The sequence below is a fragment of the Mangifera indica genome, chromosome 10 (assembly GCF_011075055.1).
Source record: "Mangifera indica cultivar Alphonso chromosome 10, CATAS_Mindica_2.1, whole genome shotgun sequence".
Classification (NCBI taxonomy): Eukaryota; Viridiplantae; Streptophyta; class Magnoliopsida; order Sapindales; family Anacardiaceae; genus Mangifera; species Mangifera indica.
In genome coordinates this window covers 11,821,297-11,838,973 of record NC_058146.1, presented here as the reverse complement: position 1 = coordinate 11,838,973, position 17,677 = coordinate 11,821,297, and the positions used below count along the sequence as shown (strand labels likewise).

General features: G+C 30.6%; 1 protein-coding gene across 1 annotated transcript; it reads right to left on the bottom strand.

The window, feature by feature from the left end:
* Positions 1-10,959: 10,959 nt before the first annotated feature.
* On the bottom strand, positions 10,960-15,362 carry LOC123227163 (E3 ubiquitin-protein ligase DIS1-like). The gene is made up of 4 exons (XM_044651849.1): positions 15,137-15,362; positions 13,633-13,860; positions 11,943-12,329; positions 10,960-11,560 (listed from the first exon to the last, which is right to left on the bottom strand). The coding sequence occupies exons 2-4, from the start codon at positions 13,843-13,845 to the stop codon at positions 11,240-11,242; spliced, it is 921 nt and encodes a 306-aa protein (XP_044507784.1). The 5' UTR covers positions 13,846-13,860; positions 15,137-15,362; the 3' UTR covers positions 10,960-11,239.
* Positions 15,363-17,677: the final 2,315 nt, after the last annotated feature.

The following is a 17,677-nucleotide window of genomic DNA, read 5'->3' as shown; positions in this document are numbered from 1 at the left end:
AGAATTCTGATATGTGTTTAATGTGTGTCCCTATCAATAATTTTATATATGAATAGCCTAGACACGCTGAGTATGAAAGAGATTAATACTGGTATGAAATTATTTAAGTGTTGAGTATGATTTTCTTACTGAGCCATAGTCGCTCACTCCGTTTAATTTAATATTTTACAGGTAAAGAAATACAGCAAAGGTTCCCGGGGAGCATTGATGAGACATGAGGCTAAGGGAGGAAGGCACCATATTTTTGTTGATATATATTTTTTGATGTATATGTGAATACATGTATATATATATATATATATATATATTTAATGTAGATATGGGTGGATATGTATATATTTTGTTTTCCTATATATATATGTGTGTGATTGTGTATAGCTATATCTATATATGTATATATGTATATAGCTAGTTATGGAAAAATTGGTTATAAAGTCTCTGTGGGTGAAAGTTTTTATGATGGTTATTATTATGTAATTATTTTACTAATTGTGATTAAGTTGATGAAAATCCAATCGATGGGTAAGACTGGTTTGTGTGAATTTCAAATTAGGAGTGTTACAGGGTATAATGAAAAAGAGAAAAATATTTTCCGGGCCCTCTAAAATAGGGGAACTCTTGCCATTTTTCTGTAACACACCTATTGATTAGAAGAGGTTACAAAATCAACCAAGCCCTATAGGCAAAATCAAACTGCCTATCTCTACTAATAATGATGCAATGCATTTTAAAAAAATCAAAGAAGAAATATAAGGACAAAAAAATAAAAGGGAGTGGAGATCTAAATGATCATACTATTAATGAAGGAAGTGGAGATCTAAATGCTCATACTACTATTTAGGTTGTAACTTGACTTGGGTATGGGTTAAAAAATAAAAAGACAAAAAAATTAACAAATGAACATACTATTAATGAAGGAAGTGGAGATCTAAATGATCACAAGATAAAAATTAAAGAAAAAATATTAATGTAAATTGTACTAATAATATGCACAAAATTTTTTCTTTTTTGTTTTCTTTTCCTTTACATAATATTTTTTTCTTTCTTATTTTCTTTTCATTTTTTTTCATTTTTCCTTTTCTTCTTCTTTTTCTATCACTTTTTTTTCTCAGATTTCTCTCTCTCTCTCTTTTGTTTTTAAGAAATACATGTATAAATATATATATATATATATATTTATTTCAAAAATTCTCCAAACTTATTTCTTTGTACATGGGGCATATAGAGTGATAATACTATGATTTTCTTATTTTTTACATTTCCCTTTTTAATTGATCCAAAAATCTCATGCAAATTCACTCATTTCATCAACAATATAACTCATGTAAAAGGTATGTTTAATATATTTATTGGCTAGGTAGGTGATTAAGGGTTAAAACAAGGAAAATGCAAAAGTTATAAATAAAACTTAAGAAAAATGGCTTAAGAGGCTGACAAAAGATTAAAAATTTTTAAAGGTTAGTTAAAAGAATAAGGGCATTTTTGGCTAAACAAACAATCAAACATATGCCTATATCATGTCCCTTATCAATGCATGAAACTTTTTATTTCGCCTCAAAAGGTTAGATGATAAGTTTTAAGGCTTGTGAGACACTAGAAAATATACCTAACCACGAATAAACCCTCTCTAAGTAAGCATATACAATCTCGAAATAATGACCATATGCACAACAAACCTTGAATGACAAATACAACAACCATAACTCTATCACCAATCATGAAAATATCCACACTTTTTTGCCTTTTATGAACCAAAAATGGGTTTGATTGCTATAAGTGCTCTAATAATTCAAATCACCTGAAAATATTTTTCCTATATATGTCTTTTGAGGTACCAAAAAGTGAATTTGCAAAATTTAGTCCAAAATCAAAGGAGATATAAACAAATGTAGGCTTAATTAAAACTAATATTTACATAATTGCAACATAAAACCAAATAAAAAGAAACTGAAAATAAAACTACATGCAAGAGAAACAAAGTTGAGTGAAATTTAAATGAAATGTGATCAAAGCTTAATGAAATGAAATTTGAAATCTAAAATCAAAACTGAAAAGCTAAAACAAAAGACTCAAAACTAAAGATTCCCCTCTCCCCTACCCTACTTAAGACAAACATTGTCCTCAATGTTTATTCAAAATGTAACAAAGAAAATATAGCCAAGTATGGACAAGAGAAGAGAAAAAAAAAAGGTAAAAACTCCTTGGCTCAATATAAGCACAAGCATTGTCTCTGAAATTAGAATGAGTAAATATGAACAAAACTGCGCCATCTAGCAAAAGAGGTTCAAGAGAATCATACCTAACTAATGCAAAGGGAAAGATAACAATATTATCTACAATTATAGATCCACAAACTCAACATTTCATCACATGGATAGCAAAATTTTCATAACAAAAAGGCAAATTTCTCAATTAACCTGTACATCAAAAATTTCACCAAATCTCCACATCAATAAACCACATGTAAATCAGCAAAATAAGCACCAAATTATCAATAAACTAGGAAAGCATTACATTAAATCAACATAAATTTCCCACATGCATCCAACCGCATATTAAATCAATTGTGATAGAATAACATATGGTCAAAATGTTCCCTTGGTTAGCATCAATATAGTCATCAAAATACTATCTAATCCAATTAATTAGTTTATCAAAATATGACTGCATACATTAAAACATAACAATAATTAGTTCAAAATAATATTTAAACATTAGAACAAGCAAGATAATCGTCAAAGTCTAGTGGTTGTATTTTGAATTGGATGAGGAGGGGCTCTAGTCAACTAGAGAATGAGTGCGATTGAACCTTTAGTATTAGTCTTGAGTTGGGTTTTCTCTTATTAAAGCATAAGAACCATTTACAGTTTTTTAAAAAATACCTATTTTTCTAAGCATTTCAAGGTTGATAAGTTTTTCTCTTGATGTTGGTTCATACCCACATTGTGACACACTAAAGGCCTCAACAACAATAACTATCGTTGTTATAAAACCCCTTCAAACAATGTTTCTTTTTTAACTTTTTTCATCTAAGGTTGTATATTTGAATCTTTGTCCTAAAAAGGCTTCACCATTAATTTTTGCGTTCTTAATTGATGCATATTCGACTACCTCTTCACTTTCAGCCTCCAAACCTACCCTAAGCCTACTTACCACACAAGAAGCTAAAGAGTATGAATGTCCAGCAATGCACCATTCTAATGATGCCAACCTTCTTCATTTTTGACGCAAAACCACTTTTGGGTATAATCTCATTATATGCACCTAAGTTCTAAGTGAATAGTTTGCTCCAATTGATCCAAAAGTGTAACTTTTGAAGCCCACTATTGGCCCAAACGTCCAAGACTCCTTTTTAAACTCCAAAGAACTCAAAGTATGCCTTTAGTTGGTTTTGAACTAGAAAAGAAGATGGTTGCCTTAGTTAGGAAACAAATTTCCTACATTTAAGAAAAATGTGTCCTATTTTGTCCTGTATTCATTAATTTGGGTATGGGTTTAGTTAATGATGGATGTCTTGGCATACATTAGGGACTTTAGTTGATTTTATATTAATGTTGTTGAGCATAGTGTACCATTGTCATCCATGTCTTCTATATAAAGGAGTGAGCCTTCATTTGTAATTTTTGGTTGACATTTTAAAATCGTTGGATGGCTAACTTCCGACCATCGAACGATGGTGATTTCATAGAGCTTTTGAAGCATGTGACTTAACAATTTAGATCCATATATTTTCTGATGAAAAAGTGATCGGATTTCAGTGAATTCAATGCATGAACATCACAGTTTTGGGTGAAAAGTTGCCATTGAAAGTCGATCAATTTCATACGAATTCGGTGGAATCTTTTATAACTAAACATGCATCTCATATCCGGAATTCATCCTAACATGACTTTAGGCATCAATTTCACAAAATTACAATGAATTCATCAATAATTAAAACAAGTTTGTACACATTTATATTAAAAATAGGCATTGTTCATGGTAATAATTTCTAAACTTGCTTCAGAATCATGTTTATGTCACCAATATCACAGTCAAACATATAAATCAAGCTCTGATACTAATGTTAGTGGAAACAAAAAAGGTCCAAAATCATAGAAAAGCATACTCGGATTCGATAGCTAGAATACTAATGATGATTGATGATCCGATGTGCTCCAATTAGAAATCCACAATACATTTTGCTTGATTTGCTTTTCTGTTTATTGTGAAGTTTTTACAAATGAAAAGAAACAGTATATTGAGAGCATTTATGAGAGTTATGAACCCAGGAGATCACCCTAATGAAAGTTACGCAATTTTATTAAAATGGTAGTGTGGCAGTTAACTTCAATAACTGCTAAAGTCACTAATAAGGGTTAATAATATTATTTTTTAACCCTAATAGATCGGGTCAACCCATCATGAGTGGATTGGATCCAATATTAACAATGAAATTCTCAATGTATAAAATAACAAACAATTAAAATTGAATGAATTGAATACCATATATCTGTGGCATTACAGGCTAGGCTATATAGGACCAAAATACATATCAAAACTTCTCAAAGAAGGAGTTTTGCAATCATTTAACTTCCAATCCTATAATGAATACAAGTCATGCTTATTAGCCCTTCTTTAATTTCTTCCACTTCTTTATCCACTAGCATCTATTCATTATCCTTGAAGCTACTTGTAACTATAAGGTATACAATTGCTTCTTCTTACACTTATGTCTAAAGGCATACTTTTTATTACACAAAAAGCATAGGCCCTTGGCTTTCCTTTTTATCTATGTTTTTGTTAGTTAAAGTTCTATTGTTTTTATTTGTATTAAATGGATGTGGTTTTGGTAGGCTTGGTGTAAGAAGAAGACCAACATGGTTGTTGGTCTTAATCAATTCAAGCAATGAAGAAGTTGTATGAAGTTAGGCGCTAGCCTTATAAAGTGATCCTAGGTAAGATGCTATTAATGGTGGCTTAGGTTGACCCCATATAGTGGCCATAGTGATTTCTTGTAGTTTAGCAAGTGAATATGCCTCTAATAATGTCTTAGGTTAAAACATATGAATCCACATCTAAAGGGCATCTACCATGCTAGATATATGGTCTTCTCTAACTATATAGCTCTTAGATATAACACATCAAAGGCATCGAAGTAAGCTTGCAAGGAACCTATCTGTCTCAAGTTTTGTAAGTTCGACAGCAAAGCATCGAAGGCATGTGCACATATTCTTCCTATGTCACCGTATGAGCTCCTCTATGATACATAAGCCTCTGGTGCCACTAAATTGTGTTGCCTTCCAAATGCAAGGCAACAACCTTCACCTAATTTTCACGAGTGGTACTGTCTACTTTAAAAAAATATTCTACTCAAAAAAGCCAACTATCAAAATCCTCACTACTAAACCTTGGAAATTCTAGCTTTGTTGATCATCCTCATGGTGCTTTAATGGGCATTGTTGAACTTTTTTCTTTATTAGTGAGATCACCATTTTCTATTTGGTGAAGATCTCTAACTATTACACACTGAGTCCTGCTATTAGCCTTTTGATTTCTTCCATCAAATCTTTAATCAACTCTTTGAACAGCTTCTATTGCCAAATCTTAAATCCTTGTATCCAGTATATGAGCTCCCAACTTAGCTCCTAGTTTGTGGTACCTTCCACCATCGCAAGACCACTATTCTGATACCAATTGATGCAATTTGCTAGGAAAATCGAAATAAATTTAAAGAGATAAATAAAAATTCGTAGAAGAATAAGTAAAGAAGACGATAAATAAGACATTGCATCAAACACACATTGTTTGAATTTTTAATTTGTTTTTATGTAACCAAATATAATTGTTGCCATATCAGCTTACAATTTATTAAAAAATGAATTCAAATTGCATGAATTGTCCTTGCCTTTCCCTTATTTCCAAAACGACAACATTTTACCCTTTCATGAGTCATGTCATAACGACATCATTTTTATTGTCCTCAAAACAAGGTGTCTCAAGTAAGTGACCACTAGCCCACGACGTCATGTCATCCCTACAGTTCAAATATGCAACAAAAACCTCCAAAGAAAAGAATGAGAGGACGATGGTTGGTTAGCCTGTGGGAAAAAGTGGAAAGGTTAAAATCAGAAAACCTTTTTACCTTTTTACTTGTTTCTCTCTGAAAAGGGCCTCTTTTAAAATATATACTAAAAAATAATTATAAATTGAGGGGATTTATAAAAATAACCATACCTATCACCAATAATATTCGTATTCGAGTTTGATGAAATTTCCTTTATATATAAACTCAATTCCAAGTTTGATATGGTCTAAGCCTCTTACCATTTTAGGGCTAAAGTAACAATCAAATGTCACAAAGACACAATGGACAAGATATGCAAAAGGATGAACAATCACCAAAATAGATTATTTGTAGAGATTTATTTTCGAATCTTTTGGAGTTAAAATGCTTCAAAATGTATTTGTGTATTGGCTCATTTAGCAATACTATGTCAAATTAGTTGGGGAAACTCTATTAATGAGTTTTGATTTCATTTTGAGATGTAATCACCAAACCCACTCTCCAAAGACATTTCATCTTTAGTGTGACATAGAGAACAAGATACACATTTTTTTAACAAAAGGTCTATGACATTTGATAAATATATTTGAAAATGTCACATAGGGAGACAACAATGAAGACATTGTAAAGCTACAATACTATAATGTTTACATATGATTTTTTTTTGGGTAAATTTTAGGTATGGTATTTGTTAGACCCTTGGTCTTTAAATGATAATAAAAAAATAAGTTAAAAATGCTAACATGTCCAAAGAATGTATTAAAGCATTACAAAATAAACAAAGTATAAAATTTTCAAGGTAAAAATAAGATGGAATTGGACTGAAGATAATAAAGTCATGCATTTGTCATACACCTCCCATTCAGCCTTTTGGAAACTTGGCTGAAATTTAAAGAGAAAACTGCATGCCCAGCCATGCAACATTCTTCAAGTTATGCCAACCATGCAAGAACATTCCAGTCATGCTAGCTATATTTCCAACCGTGCTTCTTCATGAATTTGCAGTTGTGCTCTTTACTTCTTCAATCATGCTTTAATTGTGCCAACTATACCCTTTGTAAAATCAAGCTAATACATCAACCTTGCACAAGTCAACATAGAAGTCATTCAAGCTTCTAGAATTTTTACAAAACAAAGAAATGAAGCAAACCACTCATGCTTAGTGTATTTAAAGCTATCTATTGGGAACTCTGATCGAGGTTAACTTGGCCATAAAATTAGACGCCAACCATGCTCTTTAAACATGTCGATCATGCCTATAGAATTTTAAGAGCAAAACGTCATTTTCAACAGACAAACAGCTAATTTTTTTTTAAGGTGACTTAGCTCAATGGAAACATTGCTCGACCCTATCACTCATGCTCTATAAATTGAGCTCTATTTGAAGAGAGGAGGGTTACATACAAGAAAGAAAAACGAAATAAAGAAAATCTTGCCATTCTCCTTTATTGCTCATTCTCTACTTCTCTCCAAATCTCTTGCTAAGCTTGAACTCATATATTTGAAAGTATATTTGTGCAAAACTCATACTTCCGACCTTTGTGAGGCATTTAAAACTCAAAACTCTATATTTCAATCACTTGTAGATGAAATCCTGTATCAACTACTGTATTAGACATAATCCCAAATAAACTAAGTGTAAAGAAGTTTTTCAAATAATAGTGAAACTCCAAGGCAATTTGCTTAGAGAAGTAAACATAAGAGACTTGCAAGAGAGAGCTCTAAACCATTATAAATTGAGTTTTTCTAAACTCTACTCTTTATTTAAGCTCTTATTAATTATTTGTTGTTCGTTGATCATGTACATTAAATTGTTCACACTCATTTATTTGGTTGAAATTGGTAATTTGATTAGTACTATGTATAAATTTGGTTTGTTTAAAAGAATTCATCAACAGTTATTTTTCTTAAAAAACCAATTCATAATGCGCCCCACCTTCTAGGTTCATTTCAACCATTCAAAAGGGTTTTTTAGTATTATTAGGTATAAATTTGCAAAAAGTAATAAAGACAAACATCCTGTAGCTAGAAGATGACTTGTCCCAATTTAACAAATACCCACCAGGATAGGCATGTGAAGTCTATAGTCAAATCATTTGGAAAGACAATTTCTCCAATTACAATTAGGTTGGTGCTAGCCCAAAAAAGAAAAAACTAAGGTGATTAAGTACAACCTAATGGACTTTTCATTGGTATTTTAACTAACAAATATAATATTAATAGGACAAATTTGTGTTTACCTCTATATTGTCAAATTTCTTGTTTTAGCTATAATATATGAGACACTACATAATTTGGGGAGTTCGGTGGTTTTAATCAAAACTCTCTCATATGGTGAAACGGATGATAAGAAACACCTGTATGTGGAAAAAGGCAAAAATATATTGTATAGAAGGGTGATAAGTTACTTAACGATATTTTAGTGTAATTGCTTAACTTCTCATTAATATATTGATAACTCATTAACATCTATTATCAAACAACTATAAACATCATGTTAGTTTAAATTGTTTTTAAAAGGAAAATCAATTATTATGATGATCTATCAGAGCTCTAAAGGTGTTTGAACAGACAATCAATAAGATGGTGTCTTAAGTGTCTAATGATGTCAACCAAGGATTGAATAATTAGATCGAACCGGCCAATTGAACCGACTGAACTGTGAACCAGCACTGTAGATGGTTTCTGTAGAAGACAGAACCATTTTAAGTTTAAAATCGGTTTGGGCAACGGTCAAACCGTCGGTTCGCACCTAAATCGCGGTCTAACCCGGTTTAGGTGGTTCCAGTTCAAGGTTTTATATAAAATAAAAGTTTTATTTTTTTCTTCATCCTTGCCATTCATGTAAGACTTCAGTTGCTGCAAGAGACGACTTTCTCTAACTTTACAAGTTTAAACCGCCGTTGATTCATGTTGCAAGCTTTCACACCATTGATTCAAGTTTAAATCTTGCACGCAGAACTTCATTTGCTACAGTTGCTGCAGGCTCCCAAGACAATAGTGAATAATAATAATAATAATACTGTTGGTTTAAATTAAAAGGTTTGTTTTATATTATGTTTGTTTAAACGCTTATTGTACAGTGTTTTTTAAATTTCTTTCTTCTAATAATTTGGTCAAATAGTGCACAACAAGTCAACATTGTAATTTTTTATATTTTAATTCAACAGGTTTTGGCGTTTGGTGCTTGTTAATTTGTGTTATGGCCATGATGCTAGTCAATTTGTGTTATGATTTTTGGTGTTTAATAATAGGTTAACTTATTATTGTTAATTTGTAATTGACTTAGTATTTTTGTCAATTCAATATGTTATTGTTAATTTATAATTGATTTATTGTTAATTTGTAATTTTATTATGTATCTGTATTGGATGTCTAGACTGAATGTATTTCATTCGTAATGTGGTTAGTTTCCAAAAATTTGGAAGTTGAATATCAATCTTCTATGATACCCTATTTATATATAATAAACCAATATATGAAATAAACCAATATATGACAATTTATAATGAATATTGTTATAAATAACGGATATTGAAATACTTGCATAAATACTTGATTTTTAGGGTGAAAAAAATAAAATATTCAACTATATATTTTCTAGATAATGCTAATGAAGGGGATGTTATAGAAGTTGAACAAATGATGGAGGGTGCAACAGGAGCGGTGACAAGATCTTTTATCATTAGTGATGATAATAAAGAATGATCAATTACTCATTTATTAAACTTTATATTAGACGAATTATGTTTTTAATATGTTTTGTTAAATATTGAATTGAATATTATTTTATCAATAACGTTTATATTGGTTGGTTGATGTTATAGTTTATTTAATGCATATATTATAATTGTGTTTTGTTTAGGTGTTCAATAATACATATGTTTGTTGAATTGGATTTTTTTAATGCATATGTTTTGTTTTGATGCAAAGTTAATAGTTATTACTTATTAAATTTATGTTCAATAATACATATATTTTGTTAATGTGAAAAGTATGCATAACATAAAATTTAGTATGTAAAACATATGTAATTAAACATAATTTTTTTAAGTTATTACATAAAACTATAATTCTAATCGAACCGACCAGTCCAAATGGTTCAACCAAAACCAGTATTCAAAATGGCTTTTACTCTTGTCCGGTTCTAAAACCCTTGATGTCAACCACAACATTGAACAAGACTTAACCCTAGACTAGTTCGTGTAGCAAGATTATTCCCTCTATCAAGAGCACCTAAGCCTGGTATTCCCAATGATGCCATATAAACGCTTCATCATTTCTATACCTATACATACTACTATCAAAATCTATAATATTTTGAATATAACAAACTAATATTTATTTATTTGACTATTACAGATCAAATATGAAATAGTACCATTCTCTTAATAAAAAAAAGCTAGTATATTTTATAATTTGCAAGTAAAATTTGCTGAATTTTTGTTTCAAGCTTAAAATATAATTTTTAGCCTTCGGGCTTCTTTTTCCTTGGATTGATTTAGGGTGAGCCTGAATTAAGTTGAAAGAGTACCCCACACTTGAGGAATTACGAGGTGGTACTTGACTTCCCAAACTTTAGGGGTTAAACTAATTTTTTCCCGTTTATAAGTGAACACGTTACAAACACGCTCATGACAGCACGTTGTGTTTTCGGTTGAAATGAGTAAAGAAGTTCTATAAAGTTAAACGACGCAATCCGACCCCTTAAGGTATGGTATAATTACAAATACCCATAAATTGTTGTAAACTAACAGAATCCCCCCATTATTAGTGAGCCATTCAAGAACCCTTAGATTTTGATCCCCATAATTTACTTTTAACACTTAAAATTGAATAACGAGATAATTTAAAATTTTGCACCCTGGAGGATTTTCTGTTACTTGAGTAAACATCAGAGGAATTAACTCTAGTTGAAAAAGTGAGAAGCTTTGTTATTATATAAGCTAGCGAAATAGATAACTGTTTTTAAACATCTCACTTGTTATATTTCCAGTTTAATATGAGAGATGGGATGAATAATAGAAGAATTGTAGGCATACAAGTCATGTATTCAACAAGCAAAGAGAGTTTGCTTCCCACAATTCATGACCAGAATACTCAATTCAACTATTCTCCTAAGCACGCAATAAAATCTACCATCTATAACAGGCAAATATGTGATTGGAAGTTGCAAGAAGCAATTCCCATCACTTACTGTTCTTTCCAAATTCTACCAGTCACTCTAAGCTTCAATTCTTTCCGGTCACCACCAGAGAAGAATAGGGCCATGTTTCTATGGATAATGAGACCATCAAAACTGTCACGCACCTTTCTGTGGCTGTCCCTTATGCTCCTAGGCACTCCTTGCCATGTCATCTTCCTCCCATTACCGCCAACTTCCAGACTGTAGCTGTAGTTTTTGGTCTCATTATCATCACCCATGAAACGCAAGAATGCTATATAGACAGGAGAAATACCAAGCTGGAAGGCTTCAAAATGCAGACAGAAGAACTGACCAAAGCAACTGAAAACCTATAACATGGAAAAAGAAATCCAATCACATACGTGAAAAACTTTCAGAAAATTTTAAACAGTTAAACTAAATCCTTGATATTACCTACCGTATAATCATATAAAGAATACTATTGCCAGTCCATAACAGAGAATAAAAACCTAGTAAAAGTCTACTGTAAATCCAGTATTGCCCTTTTTACAAAACCAACATCAGAATAACAAACTGAGGTCATTTTTTTGCAGATAATCAACATAACAATTCCATTCTTAATAAGACCCAGTATTAATACAAACTTGCTTTACATTCATCAAAACAAGTACTTGCCATAGAAATCGAAAAAACAACGAAATCTTTTTTGCCATGAAGAGCCAATAACTATGAATAAGAATCACAATATACCGTTAACATCCAAGTGGCATTCTCAACCTCATGAGGATTTGCTTTCACATAACGATGGTTGAAAGTACTGCCATTGTGCATGTCAACTTTGTGATCATCTTTCAAATGAGAAACCAAATAAGGAATATCACCCATGACTGTACATTCTGATCCTGCATAAGGACAGTTAAAAGGTCTAAAGACACACTGGGATTCGTGTTTCAGCTTGCTGTAATATGGATATATGCCTATGCACCCAAAACTCTGATATTTACAAGGAAGCTCAAGAGATGCAGCCACCTTCTCTAGTGCAAGGCATCTGATGTTGCCAAGTTCGTGCCTGCAAGTAGGGCATCGATTGTGCACCCTGGGCTTACAACCAGAACACAGCGTGTGCCCATTTGAACACTGCAACAACAAATAACACCAACATGGACAAAACAAACATTTAGTTTAACTTAATGTTCTCTTAAATCAATAGCTTAACACAAGTAACCAAAATTGCCTACAATATAGCTTCATTGCAAACTGACAGATTTCTACAGAAAATTTTATTCAAGAATCTTCATACAATATCTATTTCCATCCTGTTTCAAATCTCCATTTCACTACCATGCTTGACTTCATATAACTTCTTATATTTGCCAAGGCATAATCAATTGAAAAAAAAAAAAAAAACCTATAAGGGGCCTTTAGGAGATGAAATAATTTCTTAAGTCATACAAATTCAAATATTATTTGGCAGGATGTGTTGGTGGTAGTCATTATTGCTGTAGTAACCAAATGCAAAAATCTCAAGCTGGCAAGAATATTTAGCAAGAACAAAGATTCATCAAACAAAATGGGATAATAAAACATTGATAAGTTAAGATAAAGTGTCCTATCAGAAGAAAGGTAAGGTAACTAGCAATAATTTGATATTACCTACTACACATGATGAAAAGAGTTTTACTTAAAACAATGTTGACCATAAAGTGTCCTATCAAAAGAAAGGTAAGGTAACTAGCGATAATTTGATATTACCTACTACACATGATGAAAAGAGTTTTACTTAAAACAATGTTGACCCAAACCAATATTAGCATTTACCAAACACCGAGAGTTTCTAGGAACTGCATAAAATAGAAAGGTCTTCAATCAAATGGGATGCAAAAATCTCAAGCTGGCAAGAATATGTAGCAACAACAAAGATTCATCAAACAAAATGGGATAATAAAACATTGATAAGTTAAGATAAGTGTCCTATCAAAAGAAAGGTAAGGTAACTAGCAATAATTTGATATTACCTACTACACATGATGAAAGGAGTTTTACTTAAAACAATGTTGACCCAAACCAATATTAGCATTTACCGAACACCGAGTGTTTCTAGGAACTGCATAAAATAGAAATGTCTTCAAACAAATGGGATTCATCAAAATTACTTCAAAAATAAGAGATTGGTGTAAGAATTCTTTAAGTTTGAAAGGTAAGAGTTCATTTAAATTGATCCACCAACTTGAAAGATATTTTGATCGGATAACATTAATAAGGTAGGTAACAGTATCACATCAAAAGAAAGATCAGGTGAAAAACATTAATGTGATGATAGCAAAATAATGTGACAACAAGGAGTACTACATAAAAAATATGTATTAGATCAAAACAATGTTATCATTCAGCAAACACCAAGTTAGTGCTATCATCGAAAATATAAATGAAATTAACAAACCTGATGAATAGGAGGGTACATGGCATTTAAGCATACAGGACATTCTAAGAGTTCACGGACACTACTAGACACAGTCACATTGGGCTTAAGAGCAGTTTGAGTAGGATCAACCACCGAAGGCTCCCTGATATCCATCATATCCTCACTTTGAGGAGGATCAATAACCTCAGGTTTGTTACGTAGATCATCATAAAATGGATTCCCAGATGCCATGCTTGTACAGCCAGTCTGTGAAAATTGCAATTTCCAGTTGTATAAAATCAAAACACTTGAGAGAAATGATATCATCAGATTATGAAGATGTTTATCCCTTTTGATAAAACTCAAAAACTAAATAAATAATCCCACGAGAAAAACTCCAATGACATCAGCAAATCAGATTAACCATAGCCAAAATGTCAATATTGCAAAGTAAAATTTGCAATCTCCATCAGTTACATAAAAGCCTTATTTAAATTTTCTTCTGCCTTGTTTGACATATCTCCTATTAATATTCTTTAGGGATTAGATTTCAAAGTTCCAAAACAAATAAAAGGATAACGTCCCAATTTTATAGGCTCATAACTTGAATTAGCAAACCCCAGCTATCTACTTTTGCACGTGTGTTAAACTGGCATGAAAAATATAGAAGTTGAATGCTCACGGATGAAGAAAATGCACTTAAACTGTATCTTTTAGCATTTGTTAGCTTGGTCTACTTCTTTCCTTAAATTGGCATGAAAAACCTAGTACTGTTTCCAAAAACTATTTCTACAAACTTCAATGGCAGAAATGCCCTAGCCCTACCACGTATTTCATGTATCAGAAAAACCAACCGACAGTACAAATCCACTTATTTTTCTCTGTAATGTATCCTCACCATCAACCTTTTTGTTTTTAGAAATTTTTCTAGTTGTCTTCTCTGTATGTACAGAAGTCGAGTTTTGACTTCCCAACCTACAAAATCAGCCATATCTCAAGGTTGAACTGGCTGATCAATTCCTTGCTCACATTCATTAAATACCAGCAAAAACAAGAGCAGTTAAAACTTCCATAGAAATCTTATTAGTAAGTATTAAATAAAGATTTCCACATCATCCACTGAAGAAGCTTCCCCTTTCTCCATGTTTATGACTCAAAAAAACAAAAATACTCTTCGCTTTTTCAAATCCATTTCCAATTGAACTTAAACTTCAGCATATGGGTTCGATGATCAATCAAGTAACATAACTGGATCATCTAAGAACCAGAACAGTCACTAAAATTTTTAAAAGTTCACCAAAATACAATATAAATAACAGAAAAAGTAAAATAAACGAAAAAGGATATTTAAGAATTTAAATTTTAAAAACCCTAAAAACTAGAAGACAGATGGAAAATCAAACGAAAATCTGCGGCAGATCTGCAGTATTCCAAAAACAAACATAAAGCTATAAAGGGAACTTCCCATTACATCATATGCGAACAATTAAAAAAAAAAAAAAAAGAAACCCAAATAGAAAACGAGGCAAATGAAGATATTTACCTCGAAAATGAAATGATTTTCGATCAAAATAGCATTGTCGGAGAAACCCTAACTCAGAGAGAGGAGCAACAGAAATTTGGTTTGGCGAGTGGGCAAACACAATTAATACCAGGTGCGCGAAAAAGGACAATAAAACGAGAATTTCAAATTAAAGCCATTAAGCTAAAATTTTTCTCGAGAAAATACAAAAGGGAAAAGTTTGGAAGTAAATGTGCGGACCCTCTGTCGTGTTCCCTCCTTTTTTTTTTTTTTTAAATAAAGGGAAATTAAAGCAGATTTCTATTTAGTATTCGTTAAGAAAAAAATGTCCTCCTTTTTCAATTTTTAAGTAAAAATGTTTTTATTTGTTAGTTTCAAGTAAAATATTTTAAAAATATCAAAACTACCTTTTATCACTTTTATACATTTATTATATCATTCAGACTTTCACTTTCATTTTCATTTTTACTTAATATTTTATATTATAAATTCGTTTGAAAGAAAAAAAATTTCATTTCTAAATTCAAATCGAAACAAATCAATTCATGAAAAAAAATATTTATACAAATCTTAACTCAAAACTTAATTTTATTTTTTAAATCAAGTTCATGTGTTATATAAAAGGGGATTTTGATATTTAATAATATATTAAAGGTTAAAAAATGTTAGGAAAATATGTGGGAAATTTTGATATTAAATAATGTACGAAGGTTTTAATAAATGTTAGAAAAATATAGAGGTATTTTGATATAAGACAACATATGAGGATGTTAAATAAAATTTTAGAAAAATATAGGAGTATTTCGATATTAAACAATATAAGAAAGTTTTACATGACATGTTAAGAAAATATAAGGGCATTTGATACAAAACAACATATGAGGGTGTTAAATGAAATGTTACATAAATATAGGGGGTTAAAAAAGTTAGAAAAATATGAAGGGCATTTTGATATTAAACAATGTATGAAAGTTTTAAATTAAATGTTAAAAAAATATAAGAGCATTTCAATAAAAGTAACATATGAGGGTGTTAAATGAAATGTTAGATAAATATAGGGGTTAAAAAATGTTAGACAAATATGGGGTATTTTTATATTAAACAATGTATGAAGGTTTTAAATTAAATGTTAGAAAAATATATGGGTATTTTGATATAAGATAACATATGAGGGTGTTAAAAAAATGTTAGATAAATATAGACGGTTAAAAAAAATTAAAAAAATATGAGAGACATTTTGATATTAAACAGTGTATGAAGGTTTTAGATGAAATGTTAGAAAAATATAAGAGTATTTTGATACAAGACAACATATAAAATTGTTAAATAAAATTTTAGATAAATATAAGGGGTTAAAGAAATGTTAGAAAAATAAGGGGGTATTTTGATATTAAACAATGTAAGAAGATTTTAAATGAAATGTTAGAAATATATAAAAATATTTTGATAAAATATAAGAGCATTACGATACAATACAATATTTGATGATGTTAAATAAAACTTTAGATTATAATATGAGGTATTATGAAATTAGACAAAATATGAGAGTGTTAAATAAAATATGCTGACAAGTATTTCGATATTATAAGAATATCAAATTCGTATATGTTATCAAAAAAAATGGTGCATTTTGATATTGTATAATATATTGGAGAGTAAAATGAAATATTAAAAAAATATAAAGGTCATTTGGATATTAACCAATATATGAAATTAATATTTTGGTTTTAGATAATGTATGGGGGTATTTAATGAAATGTTGGGAAATTAGAGGTGGCATATTAATATTGGTTAATGGTTATTATGGATTTTTTTTATAATAAATGTTTAATTTTTTGTCAAAATTTTTCATTATAGAATTAATAACTAAATGACTTCTGTTCGTTTCCCAAGAAAATGGATTCAACGTGATGAAAACACAATGAAGTATGTTGAAAGTTTTAAAAAATCGGTTAAAATTCCCTCTGAAACAACATTTGAGGGATTTATCTAATTTTTAAGCGAATATTATGGTATTAATCCACTTAGAAACTATATTCAACTATGTATGAAACCAAAAAAATTTGAGCTCGACTACCTTGTAAAGATAAAAAATGATGAAAATGTGTAAGGCCTTATTGGCATGTTTTAATACTTCAAGGAATGTATTCATATTTTTGTTATATGTATCGCAATCGAAGGAGAAGAAGAAAACCAACAACAAAAAATTCAGGGCAACAATGATAGTGAAGTAAAAAATGAATCTGTTGGAGAAGACTTGATTGATTTCTATAATAATGCATTCTATATTGTTGTTGAATGGGTTTGTGGAGAATAAAAAAGGGTTTTAGATTGAGATAACTTCAAAAGGAACGAGATGAGTGATATTCCTCTTGTGAGGCAAACTTTGGGGATATATCACCTGTTAACTATGATTAAATAGTCTTCAACTTGAAAATCCTATAATGAGTGGCGAGAATTATTCAGGAGTATTTTTTATAATGTCCCCACTTATTCGTGTAAGTGGCTATCTAATTTTCCTCCATAGTCTTCAACATTATTAAGTGGTACAAGATCGATCTA

Excerpts from the sequence above, each read along its gene's own strand:
- LOC123227163 (XM_044651849.1), bottom strand. The coding sequence starts at position 13,845 with ATGGCATCTGGGAATCCATTTTATGATGATCTACGTAACAAACCTGAG. Across the intron at positions 12,330-13,632 it reads TGTACCCTCCTATTCATCAG|TGTTCAAATGGGCACACGCT; the intron begins GTTTGTTAATTT and ends TTGTTGTTGCAG. Across the intron at positions 11,561-11,942 it reads ATGCCACTTGGATGTTAACG|GTTTTCAGTTGCTTTGGTCA; the intron begins GTATATTGTGAT and ends TCCATGTTATAG.